General features: G+C 38.4%; 1 protein-coding gene across 15 annotated transcripts in view; it reads left to right on the forward strand.

Annotated features, from left to right (window-relative positions):
* The window catches only part of CIT (citron rho-interacting serine/threonine kinase), a 186,158-nt gene that overhangs the window by 130,818 nt on the left and 41,125 nt on the right, over positions 1 to 14,215 (forward strand). For all 15 annotated transcript variants that reach the window (XM_021073540.1, XM_021073541.1, XM_021073543.1 and 12 more), the window contains one exon: positions 9,014 to 9,067. In XM_021073540.1, coding sequence (XP_020929199.1) covers positions 9,014 to 9,067 — 54 coding nt within the window. The remainder of the gene's footprint in view (positions 1 to 9,013; positions 9,068 to 14,215) is intronic.

Here is a 14,215-nt window from a genome sequence, read left to right on the forward strand (position 1 = left end):
GTGTGCAGGTGGCAAATTCCTTCAGCTTTTGTGTATCTGAAAAAGGTCTTTATTTCACCTTTATTTTTGAAAGATATTTCTGCTGGGTATAGAATTCTAGGTTGACAAGTTTTTGTTTTTGTTTTCCTTTTAGTACTGGAAAGATGTTGCTCCATTGTCTTCTAGCTTATTCTCCCCTAAATGCCCCAGTGAGAAATCTTTCTTTTCTTTGTTTTCTCTGTATGTAATTTGTCTTTTTCTCTGGCTGGGTTTTAAGCTTTTTCTCTTTATTATTGTTTTCAAGCACTTTGATTATGATGTGATTTAGCTTAATTTCCTTCATGTTTCCTATGCTAAGGGCTTATTGAACTTTATGTTATCTATGGATTTATTTTTTCATTGACTTTGGAGAATTTGTCGTCATTATTTCTTCAAATGTTTTTTCCTCTCTCAATCTTACCCCCCTTCAGGGATTCTGATTACATGATATCAGGCTCCTCTGAGTTATCTCATGGTCCATTGATGCTCTGTTCATTTTTTAAGTCTTTTTTTTCCTTTATTTCATTTTGAATAGTATCTGTTGCTATGACTTCAAGTTCTGTAATCATTTTTTGTCCTGCAGTGTCTAATCTGCTGTTATAAACTTATACTATTAATTTATGGCAAAATAGACATGTTATAGAATACATCACAGCTAAATTAGGTGCTGAATTTTTTAACTTGTCATATAGCCCTTTGTTGGAGACTAATATCCATGTATAATTTTTTTTTTTAAAGAGGACACTTTCCTCTGCCCCAAACTGCATTCTTCTTTGAGCTTTCATAGCTAAGCAAATGGTGCTGTAATCCACTTTCTCTCAAATCAAAAGTCCGTTAATGCATCCTTCTTTTCTCTTTGACTTTTTTCTATTTTATCCTGTTTCTCAGCCCCCCTGTCCATCATCAGGTCTTAGTACTTTGCTTCCAAAAGAGATCCCACCTTGATCCACTTCCATCATTTAACATCATCCTACTACAAGCCACTATCCTCTCTTCCTTGAAGGACAGCAACAACCTCCTCAGTGGTTTTCTCATGTCCTTCTAATGTCCTTCTACATTTGTCCTGTTTTGATCTATTTTTCCTACAGCATCCACAAAATGACACCCAGATCATGTCACTCTGCATCTTAAAGTCTCTTTTGGCCTTCAGTTAATTGCATTTTTGAATGATACCCAAACTCTTTTCTGGGCCATCAAGTTTCTTGTTCCAGGTCTGACACTTTATTATCATCCTGGGCATCATCATTTTCCCCCTTTGGCTGTGCTTTAGCCAGTGGTGTTCAAAATTCATGTGGCAACAACCCACAAAAGAATACATTTTACCTTGCAGTCTAATGAAAGGGAACATTTATACTGTATTTCATTGAGTTTTTTTCTTTTTTTTTTTCATTAAAAAGTCTTTTATTATTGGGAGTTACTGTTGTGGAGCAATGGGTTAAGAATGAGACTAGTATTCATGAAGATTCACGTTCTATCACCAGTCCCACTCAGTGGGTTAAGGATCCTATAGTGCTGTGACTGTGGCATAGGCCAGCAGCAGCAGCTCCAATTTGACCCCTAGCCTGGGAACTTCCATATGCCTCAAGTGTGGCCCTAAAAAGTTAAAAAAAAAAAAAAGTTTCATTGAAGTATAGTTGATTTACAAGAGAGTGATAATTTATGCTGTATAAAAAGGTGATTCAGGATAGATGCCCAGGAGTGGGATTGCTAGATCATATGGTACTTGGTGTGTGTTTAGATTTTTGAGGAACCTCCATACTGTTTTCCATAGTGGTTGCACCAGTTTAGATTCCCACCAATAGTGAAAGAGGATTCCCTTTTCTCTGCACCCTCTTCAGCACTTATTGTTTGTAGACTTTTTGATGATGGCCATTCTGACTGGTATACATATATGCACATTCTCTTTTAGATTCTTTTCCCAAATAGATTATCACAGAATATTGGGTAGAGTTCTCTGTGCTGTACAGCAGGTTCCTGTTGGCCAGTCATTCCAATGCACATGTGCCAATCCCAAACCCCAAGTCCATTCTGCCCTCCCCCACAACCTGTTCCCTTTGGTAACCGTAAGTTTCTTAAAGTCTGTGAGTTTGTTTCTGTTGTGCAAATAAATTCATTTGTATCCCTTTTAAAGATTCCACATATAAGTGATACCATGTGATATTTGTCTTTCATTATCTAACTTCACTTAGTACGATAATTTCTAGGTCCATCTATGTTGCTCTAAATGGCATTATTTCATTCTTTTTATGGCTAATATTCCATTGTATATATATACTTCCATGCATATGCTTCCATGTTTTGTGCTTCCATGTTTTGTCTGTTTTAAATTGCTGCAGTAAACATTGGGGTGCATGTATCTTTTCAAATTATGGTTTTCTCCAGATAGATGCCCAGGGGAGTGGGATTGCTGGCTCATATGGTAGTTTTGTGTTTAGATTTTTGAGGAACTGCCATACTGTTTTCCATAGTGGTTACACCAATTTAGATTCCCACCAACATTGAAAGAGGATTCTCTTTTCTCTGTACCCTCTTCAGCATTTATTGTTTGTAGACTTTTTGATGATGGCCCTTCTGACTGGTATAAGGTGGTTCGTCATAGTAGTTTTGATATGCATTTTTCTAATTATTAGTGATGTTGAGCATCTTTTCATGTGCTTTATGTGTTTTTTTGGCCATCTGTTTGTCTCCTTTCAAGAAATGTCTGTTTAGACCTTCTGCCCATTTTTTGATTGGGTTGCTTATTTTTTTGGTATTGAGCTTTGGGAGGTGTTTCTATATTTTGGAGATTAATCCCTTGTCAGTTGCTTCACTTGCAAATAATATTTTCTCCCAGTCTGTGTGTTGTCTTTTTGTTTTGTTTATGGTTTCTTTTGCTGTGCAAAAACTTTTAAGTTTAATTAGGTCCTATTTCTTTATATTTGTTTTTATTTTCTTTAGGAGGTAGATCTGAGAAGATATTGCTACAGTATATGTCAGAGACTGTTCTGCCTGTGTTTTCCTCTAAGAGTTTTATAGTATCTGGTCTTACATTTAGGTCTCTAATCCATTTTGAGTTTATTTTTGTGTATGGTTTTACAGAATGTTCTAATTTCATTCTTTTGCATGTACTTGTCCAGTTTTCCCAGCACCACATATTGAAGAGGCTGTCTTTTCTCCATTGTATATTCTTGCCTCCTTTGTCATAGATTAGTTGAACATAGGTGCATGGGTTTGTTTCTGGGCTTTCTGTCCTGTTCCATTGGTCTGTATTTCTGTTTTTTTTTGTGCCAGTACCATACTGTTTTGATGACTTTAGCTTTGTAGTCTAGTCTGAAGTCAGGGAACCTGATTCCTGAAGCTCCATTTTTCTTTCTCAGGATTGCTTTGACTATTCAGGTCTTTTGTTTCCAAACAAATTTTAAAATTTTGTATTCTAGTTCTGTGAAAAAATGCTATTGGTAATTTGATAGGGATTGTATTGAATCTGTAGATTGCCTTGGGTAGTCATTTTGACAATATTGAGTTTTATAGTTTTCAGAGTACAGGTTTTGTTTGTTTCTTTCTACGTAAGTGTATTCCTAGGTGTTTTATTCCTTTTGATGTGATGGTAAATAGTATTGTATCCCTAATTTCTTTCTTTTTTTTTTTTTTTTTTTGTCTTTTTTCCATTTCTTGAGCCACTCCCATGGCATATGGAGGTTCCCAGGCTAGGGGTCTAATCAGAGCTGTAGCTGCCAGCCTATGCCAGAGCCACAGCAATGCAGGATCTGAGCTGCGTCTGTGACCTATATCACAGCTCACTGTAATGCCAGATCCTTAACCCACTGAGCAAGGCCAGGGATCGATCCCTCAACCTCATGGTTCCTAGTCGGATTTGCTAACCACTGAGCCACAGTGGGAACTCTGATATCTTCCTAATTTCTTATTGATCTTTCATTGTTAGTATATAGAAATGAAATAGATTTCTGTGTATTAATTTTATATTCTGTAGCTCTACCAATTCCACTGATGATCTAACAGTTTTCTGGTAGCATCTGCAGAATTTTCTATGTATAGTATCATGTCATCTGCAAACCGTGATAGTTTTAATTCTTCCGTTCCAATTTGGATTCCTTTTATTTCTTTTTCTTCTCTGATTTCTGTGGCTAGGACTTCCAAACCATGTTGAATTAAAGTGGCAAAAGTGGACATCCTTGTCTTGTTCCTGATCTTACTGTGAATTCTTTCAGCTTTCAACACTGAGAATAATTTTAGCTTGGGTTTGTCACATATGGCCTTTATTATGATGATGTAGTTTCCCTCTATGCCCACTTTCTGGAGGTTTTGTTTGTTTGTTTGTTTGTTTTTTTAATCAGAAATAGGTGTTGGATTTTGTCAAAAGCTTTTTCTGCATCAAATGATATGATCATGTGGTTTTTATTCTTTAATTTGTGAATGTGATGTATCCCACTGGTTTATTTGCATATATTGAAGAATCCTTGCATCTCTGGGATAAATCCCATTTGATCATGATGTATGATCCTTTATTAAAAGTTTAAAAGATTTCATTGAGGATTTTTGTGTCTGTGTTCGTCATTGATATGGGCTGTAATTTTCTTTCTTTCTTTTGGTGATATCTTTGTCTGGTTTTGGTGTCAGGGTGATGGTGGTTTCATGGAGGGAGATTGGGAGTTTTTTAGAAGAGTTTCAGAAGCATAGGAGTTGACCTTTCTCTGAATGTTTGGTAGAATTTGCCTGCAAAGCCTGGACTTCTGTTTGTTGGAAGTTTTTAAGTCACAGTTTCAATTTCAGTACTTGTGATTGGTCCATTCATCTTTTCTATTTCTTCCTGGTTAAGTCTTAGAAGATTGTACCTGTCTACGAATTTGTCCATTTCTTCTAGGTTGTCATTTTCTTGGCATATAGTTGCTTGAAGTAGTCTCTTATCCCTTGCATATCTATGATGTCCTTTATAACCTCTTTTCATTTCTAATTTTATTGATTTGAGTCCTCTCTCTTTTTGTCTTGATGAGTCTGGCTAAGGGTTTATCAATTTGCTGATCTTTTCAAAGAACCAGCTTTTAGTTTCATTGATCTTTTCTATTGTTTTCTTTGTTTATATTGCCATTTATTTCTGCGCTGATCTTTACGATTTCTTTCCTTCTATTAACTTTTTTTTCCTCTTTTTCTCTAGTTGCTTTAGGTGTAAGATTAGATTGTTTATTTGAGATTTTTCTTGTCTCTTCAGGTAGGCTTGTATTGCTATAAATTTCCCTCTTAGAACTGCTTTTGCTGCATCTGATAGGTTTTGGATCATTGTGTCCTGGTTAGCATTTGTCTTTAAGTATTTTTAATTTCCTCTTTGATTTCTTCAGTGATCCATTGGTTGTTTAGTAGCATGTTGATTAGTCTCCATGTGTTGTGTTTTTTGCAGTTTTTTCTTGTCATTGATTTCTAATCTTATAGGCTTGTGGTTGGACAAGATGTTTGATAAGATTTCAGTTTTCTTAAATTTACAAAGTCTTGATTTGTGGCCCAGAATGTGATCTATTCTAGAGAATGTTTTGTGAGCCCTTGAGAAGAATGAGTATTCCGCTGCTTTTGGATGGAATATTCTGTAATATCTATTAAGTCCATCTGGTCTGATGCATCATTTCAGGCTTGACTCTTGGTTGATTTTCTGTCTGGATGACCTGTACATTGCTGTAAGTGGGATATTGAAGTCCTCCACCATTACTGTGTTATTGTCAATTCTCCTTTTAAGACTGTTAGCAGTTGCTTTATATACTGAGGTGTGCCTGTGTTGGGTGCATGTATATTTACAGTTTTTAAATCTTCTTCTTGGATTGATCCTTTGATTATTATGTAATGTCCTTCTTTGTCTCTTGTAACATTATTTGTTTTAAAAGTCTATTTTGTCTGATATGAGTGTTGCTACTCCAGCTTTCTTTTTATTTCTGTTTGCATGGAATATCTTCTTTCATCCTCTCACTTTGTATGTGTCTCTAGAACTGAAGGAGGTCTCTTATAGACAACATGTATATGAGTCTTTTTTGGTATCCATCCAGCCAGTCTATGTCTTTTAGTTGGAGCATTTATTCCATTTACATTTAAGGTTATTGTTAATATGTTTGTTCTTATTGCCATTTATTAATTGTTTTGGATTTGTTTTTATTGGTCTTTTTTCTTCCCTTCTCTTGTTCTCTTCTCCTGTGTTTGATGACTGTCTTTAGAGTTGTTTTAGGATTGCTTTTTATTATTTGTGTGTGTATCTATTTTGGTTTGTAGTTACCATGAAGTTTTGTTGTAGGAGTCTGTATATATATATACAGGATTGTTTTAAGTTGCTGATCTCTTACTTGCAAATGCATTTCCAGCATTCTGCATTTGTACCCTCCTCTTCTCACGATTGCTGGTTTCAGTATTGTATTTGTTTATGTTTGATTTCCTGTATTTACTGTATGTTTGCCTTTACCAGTGAGCCTTCTCATATGTCATTTTCTTTTTCCTAGTTGTGGCCCATTTCTTTTCCACCTAGAGAACTTCCTTTAGCATTTGTTGTAAAACTGGCTTTGTGGTGCTGAATTCTCTAAGCTTTGGGCTTGTCTACAAAGCTTTGATTTCTCCTTCAAATCTGAATGAGTGTCTTGCTGGTTAGGGTATTTTTGGTTGGTGGTTTTTTCCTTTCATTACTTTAATCATGCCACTCCCTTCTGGGCTGCAGAGTTTCTGCTGAAAGATCAGCTGATAACCTTTTTGGGGTTTCCTTGTATGTTATTTGTTGCTTTTCCCTAGCTGCTTTCAGTATTTTCTCTTTGTCCTTAATTTTGGTCAGTTTGATTAATATGTGTCTCACAGTGTTCCTCCTTGAGTTTATTTTATATGGTATTTGTTGTGCTTCCTGGATTTAAGTGAGTAATTCCTTCTCCATGTTATGAAAGTTTTCTACTATTAGCTCTTCATATATTTTCTCTAGCCCTTTCCCTCTTTTTCCTTCTGGCACCCCTATAATGTGAATGTTGGTGCATTTTAAGTTGTCCCAGAAGTTTCTTAGACTGTCATTATTTCTTTTCATTCTTTTTTCTTTACTCTCTTCCACATCACTGATTTCCACCAGTTTGTCTTCCACCTTACTTAGTCTTCTGTCTCCTGTAATCTGCTATTGGTTCCTTCAAGTGAATTTTTTATTTTGGTTATTGTATTCTGAATCTCTGCTTGTGTAGTCTTTAAATTTTCTCTATTTCTTTGTATAACATTTCTTGTAACTTAACAATCTTTGCCTCCAGTTATTTTCCTAAGATCTTGGATCACCTTTACTGTCAATATTGTGAAAGCACCCCTCCTACCATCTGGATGTGGCTTCTTCTTAACCCTTGGGTGCAGGATATCTTTTTTTGATAGTTTCTAGTCTATTTTGTTGATGGTTGTTCAACAATTAGTTGTAATTTTGGTGTTTTCATGAGAGAAGGTGAGCTTAAGCCCTTCTATTCTGCCACCTTGTCCCAGTCTCCCTATTATTGATTTTTAGGGTAGCTAATCAGGATGCATCTTATAGCCTATGTATGACTTCAGAATCAAATAGACATAAACATGTCATTGTGTCATTAGCAGTACCTTTATTCTTAATGTTTAAAAATTGTGCTAAGTCTTTCAAGTGATAGCAACTTAAACTTGTTCAATTATGTATCTGAGACGAGTTTCCAACAACAGTGCTTGCCTTTACTATCTAAGGTACATTCTGATGTTTTCTAATCCGTCCTTTTTATTCAATTTCATTGGACAAAATAAACCAAAGAGGGAATTCCATTATGGCTCAGCAGGTTACGAACCTGACTAGTATCCATGAGGATGTGGGTTCGATTCATGGCCTCACTCAGTGGGTTAAAGATCCAGTGTTGTCCATAGCTGTGGTGTAGGTTGTAGACATGGCTCTGATCTGACATTGCTCTGGCTGTGGTGTAGGCTGGCAGATACAGCTCCAATTTAACCCCTAGCCTGGGAACCTCCATATGCCACAGGTGCTGCTTAAAAAGCAAAAAGCAAAGAAACAAACAAAACAAAACAAAGAAATCCTACTTGGCATCTTCACTCTTGGGTCACAGCTCGAAGTGTTAAAATCTGTTCTAGCCACTCAGGTCCTTTTTTTGTTCCCCAAATGCATCAAACCCTTTCTTGCCTTAAAATTTTTGCAGATGCTGCTCCCTCTGCTCTTTTCTGTTGTTTGCATGCTGTCTACTCATCATCCTGCCAGTTTCAGTTTAAATGTCACCTCTTCAGAGAAGCCCTCCTTGACTACCCCACCTAAGGAAGTTCCTTTTTCCCCCCTTATTCTTTTTTGCCAGGCATTGTTTCTTTTCCTTCATAGTGTAATCACACACTCTTGTTTATTTTCTGTTCAGCTGCACCAGAATAAAGGTGTAGACCATACATGCCATATCTTGCCATGTGTCTGCCTTGTAGTAGGTACTCAAACTGTCCTTTTCAACTGAATTAATGCACCTCTGCCTTGGAGAAAGCCTTTATATTTGCTTGAATATTTACGCAGGGTTTCTGAATCTCAGCAGCTTTGGATTAAAAAAAAAGTCTCTACTTTGTCTTGGCTGTTGTTGCTGTGGTGTGTGTGTGTCTGTCTGTCTGTCTTGGGAGTAGGCTGGGATGGGGGTGACCAGTTGGAGGGAAGAGGAAAAGGTTAAGAATGGGGATTAAGACATATAAAGGAGAGTAAAAACTTCATCCTGCATTTTTTTTCTTTTCCTCTGCTCATCCTTAGGTTTTAATCTGAATGTTAAGTACACTTGTATAGGTATGATGTATTGTCTACCCTAATTGTTGTGAATATAGCATTGTGCATTCCTATAACTTCTCATGTTGGGTATGACTTAATTATTTCTTTCTTTGGGGAAAAAAAATGGTGGGGCAGCTGCAGCCAGCATCCTTGGCTTTTTAAGGCAAACAGCCAGTTTCTTTATTTGGCCCATAGCACGTAGAATTGTATTCCACCCTATGAAAAATTTATAATCAACTTCTTCCCTTTTAGGCACATAGAGATGAAATCCAGCGCAAATTTGATGCCCTTCGTAACAGCTGTACTGTGAGTATTAACCAAAGTTGATGAGAATAATGTGAAACTAACACTGAGAAGGAAAGAGGGACATCTCTTTATAATAGCCTCAACTGATTTCTGATACCAACTTTCAGCTTGAGGCAGAGTTAAAGTGATCAAACTGGGCATTTTGGAGCCTCAGATAACTACAAGGTCTTGGTTTCCTGACAGTTTTTGTTTGTTTGTTTGTTTTTATTTATTTATTTATTTATTTTGTTTTTTTTGTTTTTTTGTTTTTGTTTTGTTTTTAAAGTTAACCCTCCTTCATGTTTGGGGAAGGCTTGTTGGAATGGTCAAAATAATCCTCACTGTGGAACCACTCATAGGTCTCAGCAGCTACAACAAAAGTCCCAAGGGAGCTCCCCTCCTCCAGTATCGAAGGTTCTGCCCAAGCGTGGCCCAGGACAATAAGGGCAGTTGCAGGTGTGAGATGTTTCCAGCCTGCTACCTCTCCAGAGAGGGATGACCAACAAGTTCTTCTCCCAGGAAATCTAGAAATGTTAACTTTGTAACAGGCACAATCCGGCTTTCCATCATGCAAATTCAGAATCTGGGACTCTCTGGGAGACGTTATTTATATTGAAAGAAGTCAATTCTAGGAGGATTCTTCAGAGGTTATGTAATAGGGTAAGATCAGTGGAAACTCAAAGTCTATTTTGATCAGAGTGAAGGATTAAAATAGACCCCTTTCAGAAGGTGGGGATGTTGTCCCTATTCACAGTTCTACCTCCTTTCTCGGATCCTTTCATGGCTTTATTAGCTCCTTAGTCACTTCTCAGTGACCTGGGCTCCATTTCTATCCTGTGCATCTGTGAATTTCCAGAAACACCCCCCACCACCACCTATATACATACTTTATTTTCTGTAATGAACCCTTCTTTCCTCTTGACCCGTTATACCCGGGACATTAAGTCCTGCTGGCATATGCTCTCCCCACTTCATTTAGGTAGAAATGCATAAAGTGCATGAAGTGTAACTAATGTGAAGGGTAAAATTCAATGAACTTGTACATGTAGAGACAACTTGTGTAACCATAGCAGAGCTCAAGACAGAGAACAGTTCAGCTCCCAGAGGACCCTCTCCTGTCTTATTCCTGCCAGCATCCTTGGCCCAGGGGTACTTGAACTTCATGTAAATGGGATCATAGAGGATGTAGTCTTTGGGTTTAGCCTTTTTGTTCCTTAAATTGTCTGGGAGGTTCATCCATGTTGTCGCATCCGTCAAGATTTTGTTCTTTTTTTTTTACGGTGTCGTGTTTCCAGTCTATGTATGGAACCGAACTTTATTTATCCATTCTCCTGTTGATGGACATTTGGATTGTTTCTAGTAGGAGTAAAACTCTTAAGATAGACTCTCGTGCAGATCCTTTGGCGGCTATAAACCCTTTTCTCTGATGAGCATATACCATCAGTGTATATGGTGTGGCTAGGTCCTGGGACGTGCCTCTGTTTGACTCTAGGAAGTACCTGGCAGGTGGAATTTAGGTTCGTATTTTCCGATGCCAATGGCTGGATCTGGGTGAGCCTGCCTTAGGAGTATCTGTTGATTTCCTCCACTCTCCCCCGCTTCCTTGAGGAATTGATGTATTCTGTTCATGCACTCTCTTGCTTTACTTAGCAGTTTCTTATTGTCTTGGTTTCTTATTTTACACAAGAGTTATTTGCTTATGTTACATACATGCTCCTAAATGATCACTGAATGAAATATAGATCATTTTAGCAGTATGATTTTTTTTTTAACTTTACTGTTTTTCCTAAAATAAACTTGGATGCATTTTAAATGTGTACATCAGCAATCCTGTTCCATTCATCTGGAGGCTTTTTTTTAAGTCTTTTTTTTTAAACAGCTTTATTGAGGGATAATTGGAGTATAATAATATAACCTTGCGAATTTTGAAATTGTGTGCATATCTGTGAAACCACCAAAACAATCAAAATAACATAGTCATCACCGTCATGAGCTCCTTATGTGCCTTTGTAATCTACCCTTCTCACATTTCTTTTTTAATTTTGGCTTTTTTTTTTGTCTTTTTGCCATTTCTTGGGCCACTCCTGCGGCATATGGGAGGTTCACAGGCTAGGGGTCTAATCGGAGCTGTAGCCACCGGCCTACACCAGAGCCACAGTGACACAGGATCCGAGCCGCATCTGTGACCTACACCACAGCTCACGGCAACGCCGGATCGTTAACCCACTGAGCAAGGGCAGGGATCGAACCCGCAGCCTCATGGCTCCTAGTTGGATTCGTTAACCCACTGCACCACGACGGGAACTCCCTTGGTTTATTTTTTATACTTTTTTTTTCTTCTTTGGCCACCCTGTAGCATATGGAGTTCCAGGTCAAGAATCAGATCCAAGCCACAGTTGCAAACTATGCTGCAGGCACAGCAATGCCAGATCTTTTTACCCACTATGCTGGGCTGGCGCTCGAACCTGAGTCCTGGTGCTGCAGAAATGTTACCAGTCCCACTGTGTCACAGCAGGAACTCTTCCCCCATTTTTAAAATCAGAAGTTTAGTGTTAATAGAATATGCCAGTGCGTAGAACAAATTGGTTTCTTTCTTTCTTTTCTTTTTTTTTTTTTTTGCTTTGTCAGGGCCTCACCCTTGGCATATGGGAATTCCCAGGCTAGGGGTGAATTAGAGCTACAGCTGCCGGTCACAGCCGTAGCCATAGCAATGCAAGATCCAAGCTACGTCAGTGACCTCGAGCAGTGCTGGATCCTTAACCCACTGATCGAGGCCAGGGATCGAACCCACATTCTCATGGATCCTAGTCAGTTCTTTACCGCTAGCCACAATGGAACTCCCATTTGGTTACTTATTTATGTGGCTCTGATATTCCCTTTATCCCTCAAATTTGCTTTTTCTAGAACAGAGTGGCTTCTAATCCTTCCTTGACTTACTTTCGCATTCCATGGAGAAGCCTTTGGGGGCCTTTCCCAGTGGAGGGGAGCCCAAGAAAGTGATCCCCACCCATTTCAGCGAGGGCAGCTGGGTGGCTTGATGGTCCAGACCGTGTGCTCTGTAGTCAGGTAGACTGGGTTCAGATTCTCAATTGGCCCCGATATGTGATGTCATACTCCTGAGCCTCCATTTCTTTGCCTATAAAATGGGGGCAACATCATGTGTCCTCAATTCCAGTACACCAGTGATTGTAAAATGCATCATTCATTTCGTAGATGCTCTTCGGGGGCTGGATGAGGGAAGAGAAGGGGCTGCTTAGTTCTAGTACACACTCAGATTTCAGAAATAGTAAAACCCGGGAATCACTGAGTCATAGAATCAGAAACTGGTAATATATACCTACCTGATGATGGGTTCCTGCAAGAATTAGATGATGCATCAGTGTTCATACAGGGCCTGGTCCATAGAAAGTGCTAAATGGTGTTAGATTACTACTCTTATTTCATTATATTGGATTTACAACAGAATCTTGTTTAGAAAATGGTTCTGCTCCTTATAAAAGTTGGGAAAGTACCACTTTTTTTTTATAAATGAGAGTTTCAACTTTTTTAAAAATTAAAATATATTTGATTTACATGGTTGTGCCAATTTCTGCTGTACACCAAAGTGATCCAGTTATACATATACATACATTCTTTTTCCCATATCATCTTCCATCATGGTCTATCCAGAGATTGAATATAGTTCTCTGTGCTCTACAACAGGACCTCATTGCTTATCCATAGAACAGCTTTTGGCAGCAATAGCAGATCTCAGTTATATCTTTTCAGGTTCAAAGGCTGCTTTACAGACACTTGCAACGAAGGTGATCGATGTTCCTTTCTCATTGGTGCTGAGAAACGTCATCTTCGTTACTGGTGGAACTCCTGTAATAGCTCAATTGATGGGGCTCCCCGTTCGCAGCTTTTCAAAAGCTCACGAGCAGTAAGATTTTCAAGCTCGGACCATTTCTCTATTTTGAAGAGATTTTAAAAAAAGATTTGATTCAATCTGGCACCTACAACCCTACCTAAGTCTGTTTTGGAGAGAAGTTGGTAGGCAAACATATGACTCGGTTTTAATTATGAATCAATCTGTCAGCTATAAGATTAAAAATAAATAATATGCAAATAGCTGCCTTCAAGAAGGAATGAGGCATTAAAATAGGCCAGCAGCCCTATGTCTTTTTAGCCTGATGCTCACTGTCTGGCTGGTGTCTTCACCCCCAGTTACCAGGTAATGTTCCCTTTGCTGGCCTCCCAGTCAGGTGTAAGAGGTAACATTTATCTATCTCCAAACCATGAGGTTTGCATGGAAAGCCACAGATAGCCCCTAAAAGAGATTTTTTAAAAAAAAATTTTTTTTGGACCCTGAGAGTAGGTATTTTTTTGTATCCCTCTTTTCTGTGAGAATTGTAACAAGATCTCTTATCTAGAAAAACAGCATGTGTGAGAGTTCTGCTGGCCCTTGCATTATGAAGCTCTCTCATTCATCTTTTTGCCACTAAGATGGAATCAGCCTTTCAGTGTATATCTTTCCTACCTTCTTTCCTTACCGTTGAAAGGTTAACAGACTCCTAGGATAGAAAACAAATCATTTGCCTTCCGTGTGAAGAGAATATGTCCCTGAACACAAAGGAGACCTAAGATTTTCCTTGCCTATAACCTGCTGCCAAATCACAGATTGCCCATTATTATACTTTTCCCCTCCAAACCATGGAGATCATTGATTTACTGGCTGTGTCTCGAGTCAGTTCAATATCTGTGTGTGGGTGGGTGTGTCTAACACATAATACACATTTCCAGCAACTTGAAACAGTCACAAGCTAAACGAGTTATGGCTTGGGCAGAAAGAAGATATAAAATGTCTGAATGAGTTAACTTGCTTTAATGAGGCCTAGGATGCTTCATGCAAACACACAATCCTCCTCTTGTCAAACAGGCAAAGAGAAATGATGGCAAAATACAGAGCTAAACGTCACACCCTGTAAATAGAAATCAGAGACAGGAGACCCCCTGAAAACGGGATGACAGCAAGGAAACAGAAGGACCCTTTCAAATCCAATGGCCCCATTTCAGCTGAAGGGAGTGTAATAATCTTGGCACCTCACTGGCTTTTTCTGCGCGTTTCCTTTTTCGCAATTTATCATCTAATTTTGGGAGGAGATGAGGTGGCAGAAATGGGCTTATCAC

The sequence above is a fragment of the Sus scrofa genome, chromosome 14, assembly GCF_000003025.6.
Source record: "Sus scrofa isolate TJ Tabasco breed Duroc chromosome 14, Sscrofa11.1, whole genome shotgun sequence".
Lineage (NCBI taxonomy): Eukaryota > Metazoa > Chordata > Mammalia > Artiodactyla > Suidae > Sus > Sus scrofa.